The sequence below is a fragment of the Macaca nemestrina genome, chromosome 12, assembly GCF_043159975.1.
Source record: "Macaca nemestrina isolate mMacNem1 chromosome 12, mMacNem.hap1, whole genome shotgun sequence".
Lineage (NCBI taxonomy): Eukaryota > Metazoa > Chordata > Mammalia > Primates > Cercopithecidae > Macaca > Macaca nemestrina.
The window spans coordinates 123256947-123275103 of record NC_092136.1 but is presented as its reverse complement, the minus strand read 5'-3'; the positions used below and the strand labels follow the sequence as shown (position 1 = coordinate 123275103).

The 18157-nt window shown below is 43.0% G+C and overlaps 2 protein-coding genes across 7 annotated transcripts in view; one reads left to right on the top strand and one right to left on the bottom strand.

Moving 5' to 3' along the window:
- LOC105476321 (GRAM domain containing 1B) overlaps positions 1 to 18157 on the bottom strand; it is a 274233-nt gene that overhangs the window by 121812 nt on the left and 134264 nt on the right. The gene's annotated exons all lie outside the window — the stretch shown is intronic.
- Positions 11086 to 11491, top strand: LOC105476319 (large ribosomal subunit protein eL36-like). Its single transcript, XM_071075753.1, has one exon. It carries the CDS (start codon positions 11128 to 11130, stop codon positions 11443 to 11445), a length of 318 nt encoding a protein of 105 aa, XP_070931854.1. The 5' UTR covers positions 11086 to 11127; the 3' UTR covers positions 11446 to 11491.

Below are 18157 nucleotides of genomic sequence, written 5' to 3'. Positions count from 1 at the left end.
CTGGGATTACAGGCGTGAGCCACCGCGCCCAGCCAAAAATTTATATATTTTTTAAGACATTGAAACAGAGAGGTGAGACAGTCACTAAAATAAGGAAAAGACAGAAAAAGAGGAATAAGGAAATACAACAGAAGATACTTGCTGAACGAGGTATCCAACATTAAGAGGGGCTTTTGGAGAGTGGTAGAAAAATGTCATCACAAACAATAAGAGTCAACATGGAAATAAAGAAAAGTCATAAAGAAAATTAGAGAACTGGTTGGGCATGGTGGCTGAAGCCTGTAATTCCAGCACTTTGGGAGGCCAAGGCTGGAGGATCACTTGAGGTCAGGAGTTTGAGACCAGCCTGGCCAACATGGTGAAACCCCATCTCTACTAAAAATACAAAAATCAGCTGCGCGTGGTGGCGCACGCCTGTGATCCCAGCTACTCCGGAGGCTAAAGCACGAGAATCGCTTAAACCTGGTAGGCGGAGGTTGCAGTGAGCCAGGATTGTACCATGGCACTCCAGCCTGGGCAACAGAGTGATATCTTGTCTTAAAAAAGAAAATCAGAGAAACTGAGCTGGTTGGAAGTGGGAGGAGAGAGGTGAAACAGAGAGGAGCTGTGAATGGAGAGAAGCTGCCTGGCATAAGACAAATTAGCACAACGGGAGTCACTGCTGCAAAGGTCAAGTCTGAATTGGTCTTGCCAAGCTGCACTGCTCTCTGTAGAAGTCAGGTTGTTGTATGAGGGCTTGAGGCGGAAGTTTCTGAAGCAGTCAAGATAAGGAGGGAGGAACACAGGTGGTGAGAACTGAAGATCAGTTTCTAGGAGAAAAGGAAATAGCTAAGCCTTTGGGGTCAGTCATCTCTAGTACCACACACTCAGCTATGAGGGAGACATCAAGAAAAGAGAGAAAGGACTCTGAATACAAATCCTTGCAGGCTGGACAAAGTGGAAGCTGTCAGCCTCCCATGGTGGCTTGCTTAGGGAAGCTCACACCCGTCCAAGACTGAAGGCCTTGGCGGGTACCAGTGCTGTTCTATGCCTGAATTCCTCAGGGAAAAACATGATAGGCCAAGGGAAATCCACCTCCCTTAGCTGCTAGCAATTTCTGAGACCGCCCCCCGCAACAAGCAACAGAAACATGAGTGACATTACCTCGGCCTCAGCCTCTAGAACTGGACAGGACAGTGTAGCACAGTGACTGAAATCTGGAGTCAAATTTCCCAGTTCGAACTCCAGCACATTATTTAATAGCTGCTTGATATTATATAATTTATAAAACTTCTCTAAGCTTCAGTTTTCCTATCTATAAAATGGAGGTCATAATAATACTATTTCATAGAAAAATGGTAAGATTTAAGTGAAAACGCAGTAACTAAAAAATGGTAAAATTTGGCTGGGCGCGGTGGCTCACACCTATAATCCCAGCACTTTGGGAGGCCAAGGAGGGCAGATCACCTGAGGTCAGGAGTTTGAGACCAGCCTGACCAACATGGTGAAACCCTGTCTCTACTAAAAATACAAAATTAACCAGGTGTGGTGGTGGCACGTGCCTGTCCTCCCAGCTACTTAGGAGGCTGAGGCAGGAGCATGGCTTGCACACAGGAGGCAGAGGTTGCAGTGAGCCGAGATTGTGCCATTGCACTCCAGCCTGGGTGACAGAGCGAAACTCCATCTAAAAAAAAAAAAAAAAAAGGTGAAACTTAAATGAAAATGCAGTAACTGACACATAATAGGCACAGTCAATCAATGTTAACTAAAATAATCTTGTCTTTATAATTACTATCTTAGGGGTATGGGTGGGGGTTTAAGAACAATGGGGACTCCATGAGTTCCCTCAGCCCTCCAAGCCACCTGCAGTTGGTGCCAATGCAAAGCTAGCTCTGGTCTGGTTACACAGCTCCTTCCCTTACCTACCATCTCCAGGCACAATCGCACCACCTCCAGTCAGCAGCTGGTCCCTTGCACTGTGCTTTCAGATGACAAAGTTGTATAAGTGCTTCAAAAATGGAAAGGATCATGACTGCATAAGGCTACCATGCCCTGCCCTGGAAACTCACTCCTACGCCTGTGCCAATGTTCACAAACGTCCTGTCCCCAGGCTGCAGAGGACTTCAGAGCTTATCACACAAGGGTTCGGAATGACAGTACAAACAATCCCTGACTTCTCATGGGCCATCCTTTGCATTTTGAATTTTGATCTCTTCTCAGGTTAGCAATATGCTTTATAATACTTTCTCACGATGATGGGAAGAGGTAGAAAGCCACAGCTCCCAGTCAGCCATGGGATCACAAGAGTAAACAACAGAGTAGACTGTGTCTCAAAAAATAAAAATAAAATAAAAATAAACAAACAAACAAAAAAGAACTTGAGCTCTGGAATTGAATCCTACCTATGCTACTAACAAGCTCTCACAGTGGACAATCTAAGCCTCATCTAGAAGATGAGTATAATAGTAATTTCCCTTTCAGAGTTTCTATAATAAGATAGCGTAGGAAAAGCACAGTGTTAAGCACATAATATGCTCTCAAAATGGCATCCATTGCCAGGCACGGTGGCTCACGACTATAATCCCAGCACTTTGGGAGACCAAGGTGGGTAGACCACTTGAGGCCAGGAGTTTGAGATCAGCTTGGCCAACATGATGAAACCTTGTCTCTACAAAAAATACAAAAATTAGCCAGGAGTGGGGGTGTGTGCCTGTAGTCCCAGCTACTCGGGAGGATGAGGTGGGAGAATCACTTGAACCCCGGGAGACAGGGGTTGCAGTAAGCCGAGATCACGCCACTGCACTCCAGCCTGGGTGACACAAGAGACTCTGTCTCCAAAAATAAAAAAGGTATCAAGGTATCTATTATTATTTTAATAATAATACCATTATTATTACCTTAGAACACAAATATTGCTCCTCCACAAAGTACACAGACATTCTGCATTTTCTTGGATTTACTGGTCACATTTGTAGATTGGTGAAAGCTTCCTATAGCTATCAATGTCTTCACTTAAAAAGACTCCAATTAATTTTAGCAAATTTCCCATTGTGGAAGTGAATCACATACAAGCATATCACCATTTGATATAGGTACTGAAGAAGAAATGTATGGATTAGGAGAGTATAGAGCATCGGACTTCTTGAGTCTCTGCTTAAGGGTCACATCTGTTGGTATTTATTTAGTTAGTTAGTTAGTTATTTTGAGATGGAGTCTTGCTCTGTCACCTAAGGCTGGACTGCAGTGGTACGATCCTGGTTTACTGCAGCCTCTGCCTCCTGGGTTCAAGCGATTCTCCTGCCTCAGCCTCCCAAGTAGCTGGGACTACAGGCATGCACCACCACGCCCGGCTCTTTTTTGTATTTTTAGTAGAGACGGGGTTTCATCATGTTGGCCAGGATGGTCTCGAACCTCAAGTGATCTGCCTGCCTCGGCCTCCCAAAGTGCTGGGATTACAGGTGTGAGCCACTGCGTCCAGCCAAAATACCCTTATTTACAAGGATAACTCTCAGCCAGTTGAACCTATCCATCATTTAAGATGTCCAGAAAAAGGAAACACAGATAATAGATCTCTTTCACTTCTAAAGGGAAAAAAAGATGAGTGGGAGAAATTGTTCCCCTTGTGGATCCCACAGCAAGTTTGTAGTGGAGTTTCAAAAGTCAACCAAACAAAGAGTTTCAAAATTCCAATTCCAAATTCAACTGACTAATTCACCCATCATGCTCACATAAAAGACACAAGGGAGCTTTTGTGTGGGGAAGTAGGGGGTGCACTCAAACAACCTGCACTCCCACAGCCCATCTCCCCACCCCACCACCATTTGAATCAGGGTCAGAATGGGTTTATCCACCTCTCAGTGGAAAAGCTACACCTTTAGATTAAGGAGAAATGGCAAAGAAAAAGAAATGGAGCCAGTGTTTAATTGCTCACATGCCCGAGGATAAGAAAAGAGGCACTGAGCAACCTGTAAAGTTGGTAACAGATAAGATGGAATGAGTAACTTAATTACATACCCCTCCACCCACCTTTCTCCTTGCTACCAAATGATGATTCTTGGACTATGCAGAAGACAGGTAAGGGACACAGAAGTTGTGTCCCCAGGTATTTTAGCCCTTTTTTCTGTTGCAATAACAGAATACCACAGACTGGTTAATTTATAAAGAAAAGAAATTTAGGCCGGGCGCGATGGCTCAAGCCTGTAATCCCAGCACTTTGGGAGGCCGAGACGGGCGGATCACGAGGTCAGGAGATCGAGACCATCCTGGCTAACACGGTGAAACCCCGTCTCTACTAAAAAATACAAAAAACTAGCCGGGCGAGGTGGCGGGCAACTGTAGTCCCAGCTACTCGGGAGGCTGAGGCAGGAGAATGGCATAAACCCAGGAGGCGGAGCTTGCAGTGAGCTGAGATCCAGCCACTGCACTCCAGCCTGGGCCACAAAGCGAGACTCCGTCTCAAAAAAAAAAAAAAAAAAGAAATTTATTTCTTATAGTTCTAGAGGTTGGGAAGTTCTCAAGATGATGGAACCACATCTTGAAAAATTCCCTGGTGAGGGACTTTTTCCTGTGTTATAACATGAAAAGAGTATCACATGGCGAGAGGGCAAGGTCATGTCTCTCTCCCTCTTCTTTTAAAGCCACCAGCTCCATCATGGGGGCTCTACCCTGATGACCTAATCTAATCCTAATTAGCCATGCCTTTTAATACTGTTACAATGGGGATTGAGTTTCCAATACATATATTTTGGGGTCACAATTAAACCACATCACCAAGCTAGGTATCAAAAGACCCTTCCATGTCCCAGCCCTATTAAATTGTGTGCCAGATATTAGCCAGAGTAGGATCACAGGAGGCATCAGGGCTCGGGGCGTGTTTCTCTTTATTTTGCATTTTTATTTATATTTTCTTTATCAGCAATGCTTTTGGAGAAAGAGCACATTTCTGAAAGCATGGTCCAAGACCACCTGCACCAGAATCACTAGGGATCTATGTTAACTGTGCAAATTCCTAGGCCTTTCCCAGTCCACAGGACTTAGAATCTAAGAGTAGGGCCTAGGAATCTGCATATTAAATAAGCTTTGCTTGTGATTCTGAATCACATTAAAAGGCTGAAGACCACTGCTTCAGGACCATGTCTAACCAGTGGGACACTCAGAATCAAGGAGACATGAACACTTACCCATGGCCATGGAGGAAGAAAATATTAGGGCATAGCAAGATGGCTGAATAGAAGCCTACACCGGTGTACTTCATTGCCCCTACAGGAACAACAAATTTTAAACTACCTACACACAAAAAGGGCCATTGTAAGAAACAAAGTCAGGTAAGCAATTACAGTACCTGGTTTTAATTTCATATAACTGAAAGAGACGTTGAAGAGGGCAGGAAAGAAAGTCTTGAATCTCCAGTGCCTCCCCTCCCTTATTTTCCAGCAGTGGATGTGCAGCATGAAGAAGAATCTGTACACTTGGGAGAGGGAGAATGCAGCAATTGTGAGGCTTTGCATTGAACCCAGCTGTGGAGGCTATGGTAAAAGGCTCCTTCAGTTTGAGAAAAGCAGGGGGAAAAGTAAAGGGCACTCTGTCTTGCACCTTAAGCACAAGCTTGGCCACAGTGAGGTAGAGCACCAAGCAGGCTCTCGGCGTCCCCAGGTCCAGTTCAGGGCTCTTGGTCATCATTTCTGGACCTGCTCTGGACCAGAGGGGAGTCCACTGCCCTGAAGAGTGAGTCCCAGGCCTGGCAGCATTCATCACAAGCTGAATGAAGAGTCTTTGGACTTTAAGTGAACATCGGCAGTGGCCTGGAAAAAACCCCTGTGGGCCGGTGGTGGGTGGTGGTGGCCACAGGGAGAGGCTCCTCTGGCTGGGAAGGGGGAGGGAAGAGTGGGAGGGACTTTTTCTTATGGTTTATATGCCAGCTTAGCTTAACTTTTTTCTTTTTTTTTCTTTTTTCTTTTTTTTTTTTTTGACAGAGTCTAGCTCTACCACCCAGACTGGGGAGTGCTGTGGCAAGATCTCAGCTCGGGTTCAGGTGATTCTCTTGCTTCAGCCTCCTAAGTAGCTGGGACTACAGGTACCCACCACCACACCCGGCTAATTTTTGTATTTTCAGTAGAGACGGGGTTTCACTGTGTTGGCCAGGCTGGTCTCAAACTCCTGACCTCATGATCCGCCCACCTCAGCCTCTCAAAGTGCCAGGATTACAGGCATGAGCCACCGTACCCAGCCGCCAGCTTAGCTGCAGTGGAATAGAATACCAGGTAAATTTCTAAGGTTTCCTACTTCAATCCTGGCTCTCAGACAGCATCTCTGGATTGACCTGGGGCCTAGGGGAACTTGTTGCCCTGAAAGGAGGCACATAAACCTGGCTGGCTTTGTCACCTGCTGATTGTAAAGCCCTAGGATCTTGAGTGAACTTACAGGGTAACCAGGTCATGGTTACAGCAGGCTTTGAGTGAGACTCAGTAATGTGCTGGCCTCAGATCTGAACCAGTGCAGTCCCCATGGGGTGGCCATGGGGGTGCTTCTCTTTCCCTACTGTCAGTTCCAGGAGGCTAACCACAGCAAGAAACTGCATTTGTTTGGAAGAAAGTAAGGGAAGAGAACAAGAGTCTCTGCATGGCAATACAGAGAATTCTTCTCGATGTTATCCAAGACCACCAAAGTGGCACTTCCATGAGTAGACAAGAACCACAACATTATTGAGTTTTGGGGCCAAATGCCTTCCAACAACTGAAAAGCCTTCACAAAAAGAAGAAGCACAAACAAGCCAAGACTGTGAAGACTACCATAAATGCCTAACTCTTCAATGCACAGACAACGAGGAACATCTACAAGCATCAACACCACATCTAGGAAAACATGATCTCATCGAATGAACTAAATAAGGCACCAAGGACCAGTCCTGGAGAAACAGAGATATGTGACTTTTCAGACAGAGAATTCAAAATAGCTGCTTTGAGGAAATTCATAAATTTAAGGTAACACAGAGAAGGAATTCAGAATTCTATCAGATAAATTTAACAAAGAGATTGAACTTATTAAAATGAATCAAGCAGAAATTCTAGAGATGGAAAATGCAATTAGCATGCTGAAGAATGCATCAGAACCTCTTAATAGCAGAACTGGTCAAGCAAAAGAAAGAATTGGTAAGCTAGAAGACAAACTATATGAAATATGAAAATATAGTTAGAGGAGATAAAAGAATAAAAAACAATGAAGCATGCCTATGAGATCTAGAAAATAGCCTCAAAAGGGTAATAGCCTCAAAAGGGTAAATCTAAGAGTTACTAGCCTTAAAGAAAGAGATAGGGATAGAAAGTTTACTCAAAGGGATGATATCAGAACTTCTCAAACCTAGAGAAAGATATCAATATTCAAGTACAAGAAGGTTATAGAGCACCAAGCAGAGTTAACCTAAAGAAGACTACCTTAGGCATTTAGTAATCAAATTCCCAAAGGTCAAGGATTTTAAAAAACGATCCTAAAAGCAGCAAGAGAAAAGAAACAAATAACATACAATTGAACTCCAATACATCTGGCAGCAAATTTCTCATTGCAAACCTCAGTGAAAACAAGCTAGGAAAAAGTGGCATGGCATATTTAAAGGGCTGAAGGAAAAAAAACTTTTACCCTAGAATAGTACATCTGGTGAAAATAACCTTTAAGCATAAAAGAGAAATAAAGACCTTCCCAGACAAACAAAAGCTGAGGGATTTCATCAACTCCAGACCTGTCCTATAAGAAATGCTAAAGGGAGTTCTTTAATCTGAAAGAAAAGGAAGTTAAAGAGCAAAAAGAAATCATCTAAAGGTACAAAACTCCCACATAACAGCACACAGAAAAACAGAATATTATAACACTTATACAATTGTATTGTATAATGTACTCTTAATCTTCCATGGAAAGACTAAACGATGAACCAATCAAAAATAATATCTATGGCAACTTTTCAAGACACAGAAAGTACAATAAGACATAAAGAACAACAAAAAGCTAAAAACCAAATTAAAGTGTAGAGTTTTTATTTGTTTTTGTTTGTTAGTTTGTTTATGCAATCAGTGTTAAGCTGTCATCAGTTTAAAATAATGGCTTATAAGATAGTATTTGCAAGCCTCATAGTGACCTCAAATCAAAAAAACACACAATCGATGCACAAAAAATAAAAAACAAGAAATTAAATCATGCCAGAGACAATCATCTTCACTAAAAGGAAGATAGGAAGGAAGGAAAGAAGAAAGAGAAGACTGCAAAATAACCAGAAAACAAACAACAAAATGGCAAGAGTTAAGTCTTTATGTATCAATAATAACATTGAACGTAAATGAACTAAACTCTCCAATCAAAAAACACAGAGTGGCTGAATGGATGAAAAATAAGATAGAATGATCTGTTGCCTACAAGAAACACATTTTACCTAAAGATACACATAGACTGACAATAAAATGATGAAAAAAGATAGTCCATGCCAATGGAAACCAAAGAAGAGCAGTAGCTATACTTATACCAGACAAAATAGACTTCGAGACAAAAACTGCAAGAAGACGCAAAGGTCAGTATATAATGATAAAGGGGTCAATTCAGCAAGCGGATATAACAAATTGTAAATATATATGCACCCAACACTAGAGCACCCAGATATATAAAGCAAACATTATTACAGCTAATAAGAGTGACAGACTTCAATATAATAATAGCTGGAGACTTTGATACCCCACTTTCAGCATCAGACAGATCTTCCAGACAGAAAATCAACAAAGAAACATTGGACTTAATATGCACTATAGACCAAATAGACCTAATAGATATTTACAGAACATCTCATCGAACAGCTGCAGAATACACATTCTTCTCCTTAGCACATGGATCATTCTCAAAGATAGATTATATGTTAGGTCACAAAACAAGTCTTAAAACATTAAAAAAACTGAAATAATATCAAACATTTTCTCTGACCACAATGGAATAAAACTAGAAATCAATAGCGAGATTTTTGGAAAATACACAAACACATGGAAATTAATAGGCTCCTGAATGATCAGTGAGCCAATGAAGAAATTAGGGAGGAAATTGAAAATTTCTTGAAACAAATGATAATGGAAACACAACATATCAAAATCTACGAGATACAGTGAAAGCAGTACTAAGAAAGAAGTTTATAGCTAAAAAAGTGTCTACATGGAAAAAAATTCAAATAAATAACCTAACAATGCATCTTAAAGAACTAGACAAGCAAGAGCAAACCAAACCCAAAATTAGAAGAAATAATAAAGATGGGAGCAGAAATAAATGAAACTAAAACAAAGAAAACAATACAAAAGATCAATGAAGCAAAAAGTTGGCTTTTTGAAAAGTAAAACAAAATTGACAAACTTTTAGCCAGAGTAACTAAGAAAAAAAGAGAGACCTAAATAAATAAAATCAGAGAAGAAAAAGGAGACATTACAACTGACATTGTTGGAATGTAAAGCATCATACCACCAATATTCAAGTGATCATTAGTGGCTACTATGAGCAACTGTATGCCAACAAATTGGAAAATCTAGAGGAAACAGAAAAATTCCTAGGCACATAAACATAAGCTTGGATCATGAAGAAATCCAAAACCCGAACAGACCAATAACAAGTAATGAGATCAAAGACATAATAAAAAGTCTCCCGGTAAAAAGAGAAGGCTGGGACCTGATGGTTTCACTGCTGAATTCTAGAACTAATACCAATCCTACTCAAACTATTCCAAAAAATAGAAGAGGAGGGAATACTTCCCAATTCATTCTACAAGGCCAGTATTAATGATTTCAAAACCAGACAAAGACATATCAAAAAAAGAAAACCATTGGCCAATACCCCCGGTAAATACAGATGTAAAAATTCTCAACAAAATACCTGCAAACTGAATTCAACAATATATTAAAAAGATCATTCATCATGACCAAGTGGGATTTATCCCACATATGTAAGGATGGTTCAATCAACAAACGCAAATCAAAGTGATACATCATATCAATACAATGGAGGACAAAACCCGTATGATCCTTTTAATTGATTCTGAAAAAGTATCTAATAAAATTTAACAATGCTTCATGATAGAAACCCTCAAAGAACTGCCTATAGAGGGAACATTCCTCAACATAAAAGAGCCATATACAAACAGACCCACAGCTAGTATCATACGGAATGAGAGTTGGCTTAGAGAAAGCCTTTCCTCTAAGATCTGGAACATGACAAGGATGCTCACTTTCACCACTGTTATTCAACACAGAACTGGAAGTCCTAGCTAGAGCAAGTGATAGAAATAAAGGACATCCGAATTGGAAAAAAAGAAATCAAATTATCCTTGTTTGCAGATTATAAGATCTTATATTTGGAATAACCTAAAGACTCCAAAAAAAAAAAAAAAAACTATTAGAACTGATAAATTCAGTAAAAGTTGCAGGATACAAAATCAACATACACACAAAAATCAGTAGCATTTCTGGGTGGGCACAGTGGCTCACATCTGTAATCCCAGCACTTTGGGAGGCTGAGGCAGGTGGATCACATGAGGCCAGAATTTCAAGGCCAGCCTGGCCAACATGGTGAAACCCCATCTCTACTAAAAATACAAAAATTAGCTGAGCATGGTGCTGCATGTCTGTAATCCCAGCTGCTTAGGAGGCTGAGGCATAAGAATTACTTGAATTCAGGAGGCAGAGGTTGCAGTGAGCTGAGATTGTGCCACTGCACTCCAGCTTGGGCAACAGAGCACGTTTCTGTCTCAATTAAAATAAAATAAAATAAAATAAAATAAAATAAAATAAAATAAAATAAAATAAAAAAGTCTGGGCATGGTGGTTCACGCCTGTAATCCCAGCACTTTGGTAGGCCAAGGCAGGCAGATCACTCGAGGTCAGGAGTTCAAGACCAGTCTCGGCAACATGGCGAAATGTCGTCTCTACTAAAAACAAAAAAATTAGCCAGAAGTCGTGGCACATGCCTGTAATCCCAGCTACTCGGGAGGCTGAGGCATGAGAATCACTTGAACCCAGGAGGCAGAGGTTGCAGCGAGCCAGGATCGTACCACTGTACTCCAACCTGTGTAACAGAGTGAGACTTCGTCTCAAAAAAAAAAAAACCTTCCGCCAGGGCCGCCACTGGAGAGCAGCAGCCATGGCTCTACGCTACCCTATGGCCGTGGGCCTCAACAAGGGCCACCAGGTGACCAAGAACGTGAGCAAGCCCAGGCACAGCCGCCGCCGCGGGCGTCTGACAAAACACACCAAGTTCGTGTGGGACATGATTCGGGAGGTGTGTGGCTTTGCCCCGTACGAGCGGCGCGCCATGGAGTTACTGAAGGTCTCCAGGGACAAACGGGCCCTCAAGTTTATCAAGAAAAGGGTGGGGACGCACGTCCGCGCCCAGAGGAAGCGGGAGGAGCTGAGCAACGTATTGGCCGCTATGAGGAAAGCTGCTGCCAAGAAAAACTGAGCCCCCTCCCCTGGCTTCTCCCTGAAATAAAGAACAGCTTGACACACACACACACTCACACACGCACTCTCTCTCACACACACACACACTCACACACACACACTCACACACACACTCTCACACACACACACACACACACTCTCACACACACACTCACACCCACACTCACACACACACACCCACACTCACACACACTCTCACACACACACACTCACACACACACACACATACACACACACAAATTAAATAGCACTTCTTTCTTTTATTTTCCCTTCAGGCGGAGTCTCGCTCTGTCGCCCAGGCTGGAGTGCAGTGGCGCCATCTCAGCTCACTGCAACCTCTGCCTACCAGGTTCAAGCAGTTCTCCTGTCTCAGCCTCCTGAGTAGCTGGGAATACAGGCACGTGCCACCACACCTGGCTAATTTTTGTATTTTTAGTAGAAATGGGGTTTCACCATATTCGTCGGGCTGGTCTCTAACTCCTGACCTCAGGTGATCCACCCACTTCAGTCTCCCAAAGTGCTGGTATTACAGGTGTGAGCCACCGCGCCTGGCCTAAATAGCATTTCTATATACCAACAGTGAATAATCTGATAAAGAAACCTGAAAAGTAATCCCATTTACAATAGTCACAAATAAAATTAAATACATAGGAAATAACCAAAGAAGTGAAAGATCTCTATGATGAAAACTATAAAACACTGATAAAAGAAATAAAAGGGGACACAAAAAAATGGAAAGATATTCCATGTTCATAGATTAGAAGAATCAATATTGTTAAATCCATACTACCAAAGCAATCTACAGATATAATGCAATCCCTATCAAAATACTGATAACAGTCTTGACAGAAATAGAAAAAACAATCCTAACATTTATGTGGAACCACAAATGACCCAGAATAGCCACAGCTATCCTGAGTGAAAAGAACAAAACTGGAGAAATCACATTCCCTGACTTCAGATTATACTACAGAGCTATGGTAACCAAAACAGAATGATACTAGCAAAAAAAACAGACACATAGACCTATAACAGAATAGAGAACCTAGAAATAAATCTACATATCTACAGTGAACTTATTTTCGACAAAGGCGTCAAGAACATACATTGGAGCATGAACAGCCTCTTCAATAAATGGTGGTAGAAAAACTGGATATCCATATGCAGAAGAATGAAACTTGACCCCTATTTCTTACCATATATAAAAATCAAATCCAACTGGATTAAAAACTTAGACCTAAGACCTCAAACTGTGAAACTACTACAAGAAAACTGTGGGGAAACTCCAGGACATTGGTCTGGACAAAAATGTCTTACATAATACCACACAAGCACAGGCAACCAATGCAAATATGAATAAATGGGGTCACATCAAGTTAAAAAGCTTCTGCACAGCGACGGAAACGACAAAGTGAAGACACAGCCCACAGAACGCGAGACAACATTTGGCAGACATATGAAAAGGTGCTCAACATCATTAATGGTCAGGGAAATGCAAATCAAAACTACAATGATGGCCGGGCGTGGTGGCTCAGGAGGCTGAGGCAGTGACTCACAAGGTCTGGAGTTCAAGACCAGCCTGGACAACATGGTGAAACCCCAACTCTATTAAAAATACAAAAAATTAGCTGGGTGTAGTGGTGGGCTCCTGTAATCCCAGCAACTCAGGAGGCTGAGGCAGGAGAATCGCTTGAACCCAGGAGGCAGAGGTTGCAGTGAGCTGAGATCGCATCATTGCACTCCAGTCTAGGTGACAGAATGAGACTCTATCTCAAAAAAAAACCCAAAAAACTAAACAAAACAAAAAAAACTACTCACACTAGTTAAAATGGCTTATACACAGAGACAGGCAGCAACAAATGCTGGAGAGGATGTGGAGAGAAGAGAACCCTTGTATACTGTTGGTGGAAATGTAAATTAGTACAACCACTATGGAGAACAGTTTGGCAATTCCTCAAAAAACTAAAAACAGAGACCAGCAATTCCACTGCTGGGTATATACCCAAAATAAAGGAAATCAGTATATCAAAGAGATACCTGTACTCCTATGTTTATTTGCAGCACTATTTACAATAGCCGAGATTTTATTTTTTGTGTTTTGTTTTGTTTTGTTTGAGACGAAGTCTCACTCTGTTGCCCAGTCTGGAGTGCAGTGGCACAATCTAGGCTCACTGCAACCTCTGCCTCCCAAGTTCAAGCAATTCTCCAGCCTCAGCCTCCCAAGTAGCTGGGACTATAGGCTAACTTTTTGTATTTTTAGTAGAGACAGAATTTTGCCATGTTGGTCAGGCTGGTCTCAAACTCCTGAACTCAAGTGATCCGCCTGCCTCAGCCTCCCAAAGTGCTGGGATTACAGGCATGAGTCACTGTACCCAGTCTGCTATAGCCAAGATTTCAAAGTAACCCAGATGTCCATCAACAGATGATTGGATAAATGAAATGTGATATATATACACAATGAAGTACTATTCAGCCATAAAAAAAGAATGAGATCCGGTCATTTGCAACAACATGGATAGAACTGGAGATCATTAATGTTAAGTGAAATAAGTCAGGCACAGAAAGACAAACTTCGCATGGTCTCACTTAGTTGTGGGAACTAAAAAGCAAAGCAAAACAATTGAACTCATGGAGATAGAGAGTAGAATAGTTACCAGAGGCTGGGAACGGCAGTGGAAAAGTAGGGGGGAAGTGGGGTGATTAATGGGTACAAAAAAAATAGAAAGAATATGACCTAGTATTTGGTAGCACAACAGGGCGATTATAGTCAATAATCATCGTACATTTTAAAATAACTAAAAGAGTATAATTGAATTGTTTGTAACACAAAGAATACATGCTTGAGGGGATGGACACCCTATCTTCCATGCTGTGACTATTACATCCCTATATTAAAGTGTCTCATGTAACCCATAAACATATACACCTACTATGTATTCATAGAATTTTTAAAATTTTTAAAAAAGCGTATTAGGACTTGTATTTATATGTATGTTTATTCCACCTTGTTAAAATTTGTTTCATTATGTTACAGTATACATAAAATATTTAGTACAGAAATGCACACAGAATTTATGTGTGTGTGTATGTGTGCCTGCATTTGTGTGTGTGTGTGTGTGTGTGTGTGTATATATATATATATATATATATATATATATATGGTATGTGCTCAAACAAATTTTAGTAATAGGTGTTTGCATCCAAGCCGGAGCATCAGCTTCTGGTACAATGACTTCCTCATTACCTAGAAAAGCAAGCGAGGAGTAGTAAAGAGCTCTCCCGAGCTTACATGATTAATCAGTGAGTGACTGAAAAGAGAACCCAGCAGTTTATCCCCTGACTTCATCTCAACCCTGGAGTACGAGGGAGGCAAAGAATGCAGCAGAGAGCAGGACAAGCCTGAGATTGGACTCTCTGCCTTGAGCCCCTGAGTTGCCACCCACTCACATTCCTTCTTCGCTGAGGCTGGTAGGAGGATGGAATTTCTCCCAGCAGGAAGTAGGGAAGCTGGGGAATAAAAATTACCATCCATTCTGCCAGTTGTCCAAATCTAAGTCCCAACTATGGCATCAGCAAAGATAAGAGGAGTTTGCTGAGCTATAATTAACAACTCCCCTTTCTCAGGCACAAAGAAGAAATGCTGGAGTAGGAGAAACAGAGCAGGTGATGGTTACACCTGCGGACAGTTCTGCTGACAGTCACAGAAGCAGCCAGGACTGCTAAAGAGGAGCTCTAAGCTGGGAACTTGGGGAGGTAGGAGCAAGACAGGAGCGCTCACTTGCTTCTTTGCCCTGCCCTCAAAAATCAGAACTTAGCTCAGACCTTTAAAAAAAAAAAAAAAAAAAAAAAAAGGCCTTATGGCCTTATGTGCTGTCTTCCACAAGACGATGTGACCCCCTAAGCATATGTGCACGTGGATCAGAGAAAGGGGAACATGTGAGAGGTGGTCACAGATCAAAACACTTCCATGAGCATGAGAAGTTTAAAAAGGTTAATAGATGTGTAAGGGCCAGTCTTTGCCCGCCATTTGGGCTACAGTCACAAAATCCCATGATCCTAGAATGCTGGAGGCAACAAAAAAGTCTTACATGGTTATTTATTGGTTCATTTACTCATTTAGTATTTAAGTACTATCATGTGCCAGGTACCGTGCTAAGTGTTGGGGACACAATAGAACAAAGATGATCCCTGCTCTCATGCAACTTAGGGACTAGTTGGGGAGACAGACAATGATCAAGTCAACAGATCAATACAATTATAATGTGATTAATGCTAACATGGCAAATAAGCCATTTATCCTGACGCAAGTAAGGGAGAGAAACCCCACTGGGACAAATGGGTAAGAGGCAGCCTCTCTGAGATGTGACAGCTCCCAGGTGAGGAATCTGAGCTGAGGGCAGTTTGAGTGACGAGTCACTCACAGGGAGGAAGAACTCGGAACTTCCTCTCCACCAACAGCACCACCATTAACAACACTGTTCCTGGGATCTGAACAATACGAGCATCTGGGGCCTCTACTGAAGCTGTTTCCAAAGGGACGCTTCCACTGCAGCATTTAATCAAAGTGAGCCTCTTCTGAGATGGGGCCCTCTTCCTAATCAGCTGGAACTAACTGAACACCTTCTGGGCCCACGTTCCACATGGAGTCCGAGCGGGCTGCCTGCGGGTGGGTCTGGAAGCCCGTCCACACAACTGCCACTCTGGGCTCTTCACCCCACCCTCAAGGCAGCTGTCTCTCACCAGGACAGTGAAGACCAGAGCTTATATAACTGGCTTCCCCTGGCAACTGGGAAGTCAAACATTTCCTCTCATGGACTCATGTGTGGCTTCCCTTAATAAGTTTGCAAACCTCCTGGTTCTCTAAGAGCTCAGAACTCACCTTCCACACCCTTTGCAGGCTAAGCCCAAGCCTACTGTTTGCTGGCAGTGACACAAGCTGCCACTTACTGTGTGCTACGTCCAGACACAGTGCTAAGTGCCTTTCTTATTTTATCTTAGTTCGATCCCCACAAGCTCCATAAAGTAAGTACAATTTTCTTCATTTTTCAGAAAGGAAACATTCAGAGAGGATGAAATGATTTTGCAAAAGCACCACAGCCAGGATGTGGTAGAGCTGGAATTTAAACTAAGGTCTTTTGGTCTCCAAAACCTGAGTTCCCCGCAGCCATTACTGAATCTTGTCCTTGCACCACATCACAGGGTCAGAGACTCCCTTATTCTACCATTATCTGTTGAGAACCTACTGTGTGCAAGGCACAGCACTGAATATCAGTACCAGAGAAGTCATCTAATCAGAGAGGGACATCGTCTTTGCTCACCAGCCTCAAAACTTCAGCCATGAGAAACCCTTGTCAATAGACAGCTAAACAATCACAGGCATCTATGCCTGTGTGTGTGTATGTGTGTGTGTGTGTGTGTGTGTGTGTGTGAGAGAGAGAGAGAGAGAGAGAGAGAGAGAGAGAGAGAGAGAGAGAGATAGAGAGAGAGAGAGAGAGAGAGAGAGAGAGAGAGAGAGAGAGAGGATTGAGGTAAAGCCACCTACTGCCTCTAGCCTTTCCCTACCTCTGAAATCCCTTTGGCCTCTCTTTCTGCCTTTCTCCTTCCTTTTCCCTCTTCACTTCATTCATTCCATCTTTCTCAGTGATGTTTCTCTTCACGCCAAAACAAAAGCAAAAACACACAAACCTGCCCGTAAGTTTACATGACACTCTGTCTTGAATGCCTGCCAGCCTTCAAATTTAATTCTAATCTTAGGGGCTGGAACCTCTTCCTCCTCCAGGAAATCTCCTCCTTCTTCTAGTTACCGAGGCCAGGAGGGCAGGGCAGATTCAGCCAGGTGCCACTGCAGCCCATCTGCCAGGTACAGGGGCTGTTTTAGGAAAAAATGCCCCACATCTGATGTGTGCTCAAATGGTTCTGGAGTCAGACCAAAGTGCCCAAAGAGGTGATATAGAAATGAACACACTGAGCAATGGCCCCAAACACCTGCCACTTAGGTCCCTATAAGTGGAAGAGAATGATCCACACCCCAGAGATGCCAGTGCCCCTGCCCAGGGGACCCTACACAGGTCGACTACACTGTTCCCCACCGCACCTTTCTCAGGATTTCCAATTTCTTTACGGACTGGAGCAACTTATCATAAAGGAGAAAAGTAATGGTCCCTGGCCAGTTATGAAGAAGGACCCGGAGGCCAAGGCACCTTGTTGGGAGGCACACAGTGAGGCACAGACTTAGTCTCCCAGTCAACATCCCAGCCACCCACACCCCTTGGCCTTTCCCTTCAGCCTCTTGCAATGGATCACTGAGTCTCCCTCTTGGGCAGGGATCTACAACATCTCCAAACACGGGAGCCAACCCAGGCAATCCCAAACCTCATCTCCAGGGTCCCCACCACCTACTTGGCTCGCAGAAAGACCAGCTTCTTCCTCAGGGAGGAGACGTGGTAGTGACAAGCCTGCTTTACAGCTGTGCCGCATGAGACGGTCTCTGGCTGTAGATTCTGCACCATGCTGGGCTCAGGGGAGGGCTGGCCACATGGCAGCTGAGACCTCAAGAGCTGGGGGCTCACTCTGGAGCTGCGTGGACTTGCTGCCCCTGCAGCTACCCCAGCTGTCAACTGTGGACTCCTGCACATAAGCGCTCCCCTCCCTGTGGTTCAGTATAAAACACAGGCAGGTGGAGGGCCCAGGGTGGGCAAGCCTGGGGTCCT

What these genes read in the sequence shown, in the direction of transcription:
- LOC105476319 (XM_071075753.1), top strand. Translation starts at nt 11,128, where the DNA reads ATGGCTCTACGCTACCCTATGGCCGTGGGCCTCAACAAGGGCCACCAG.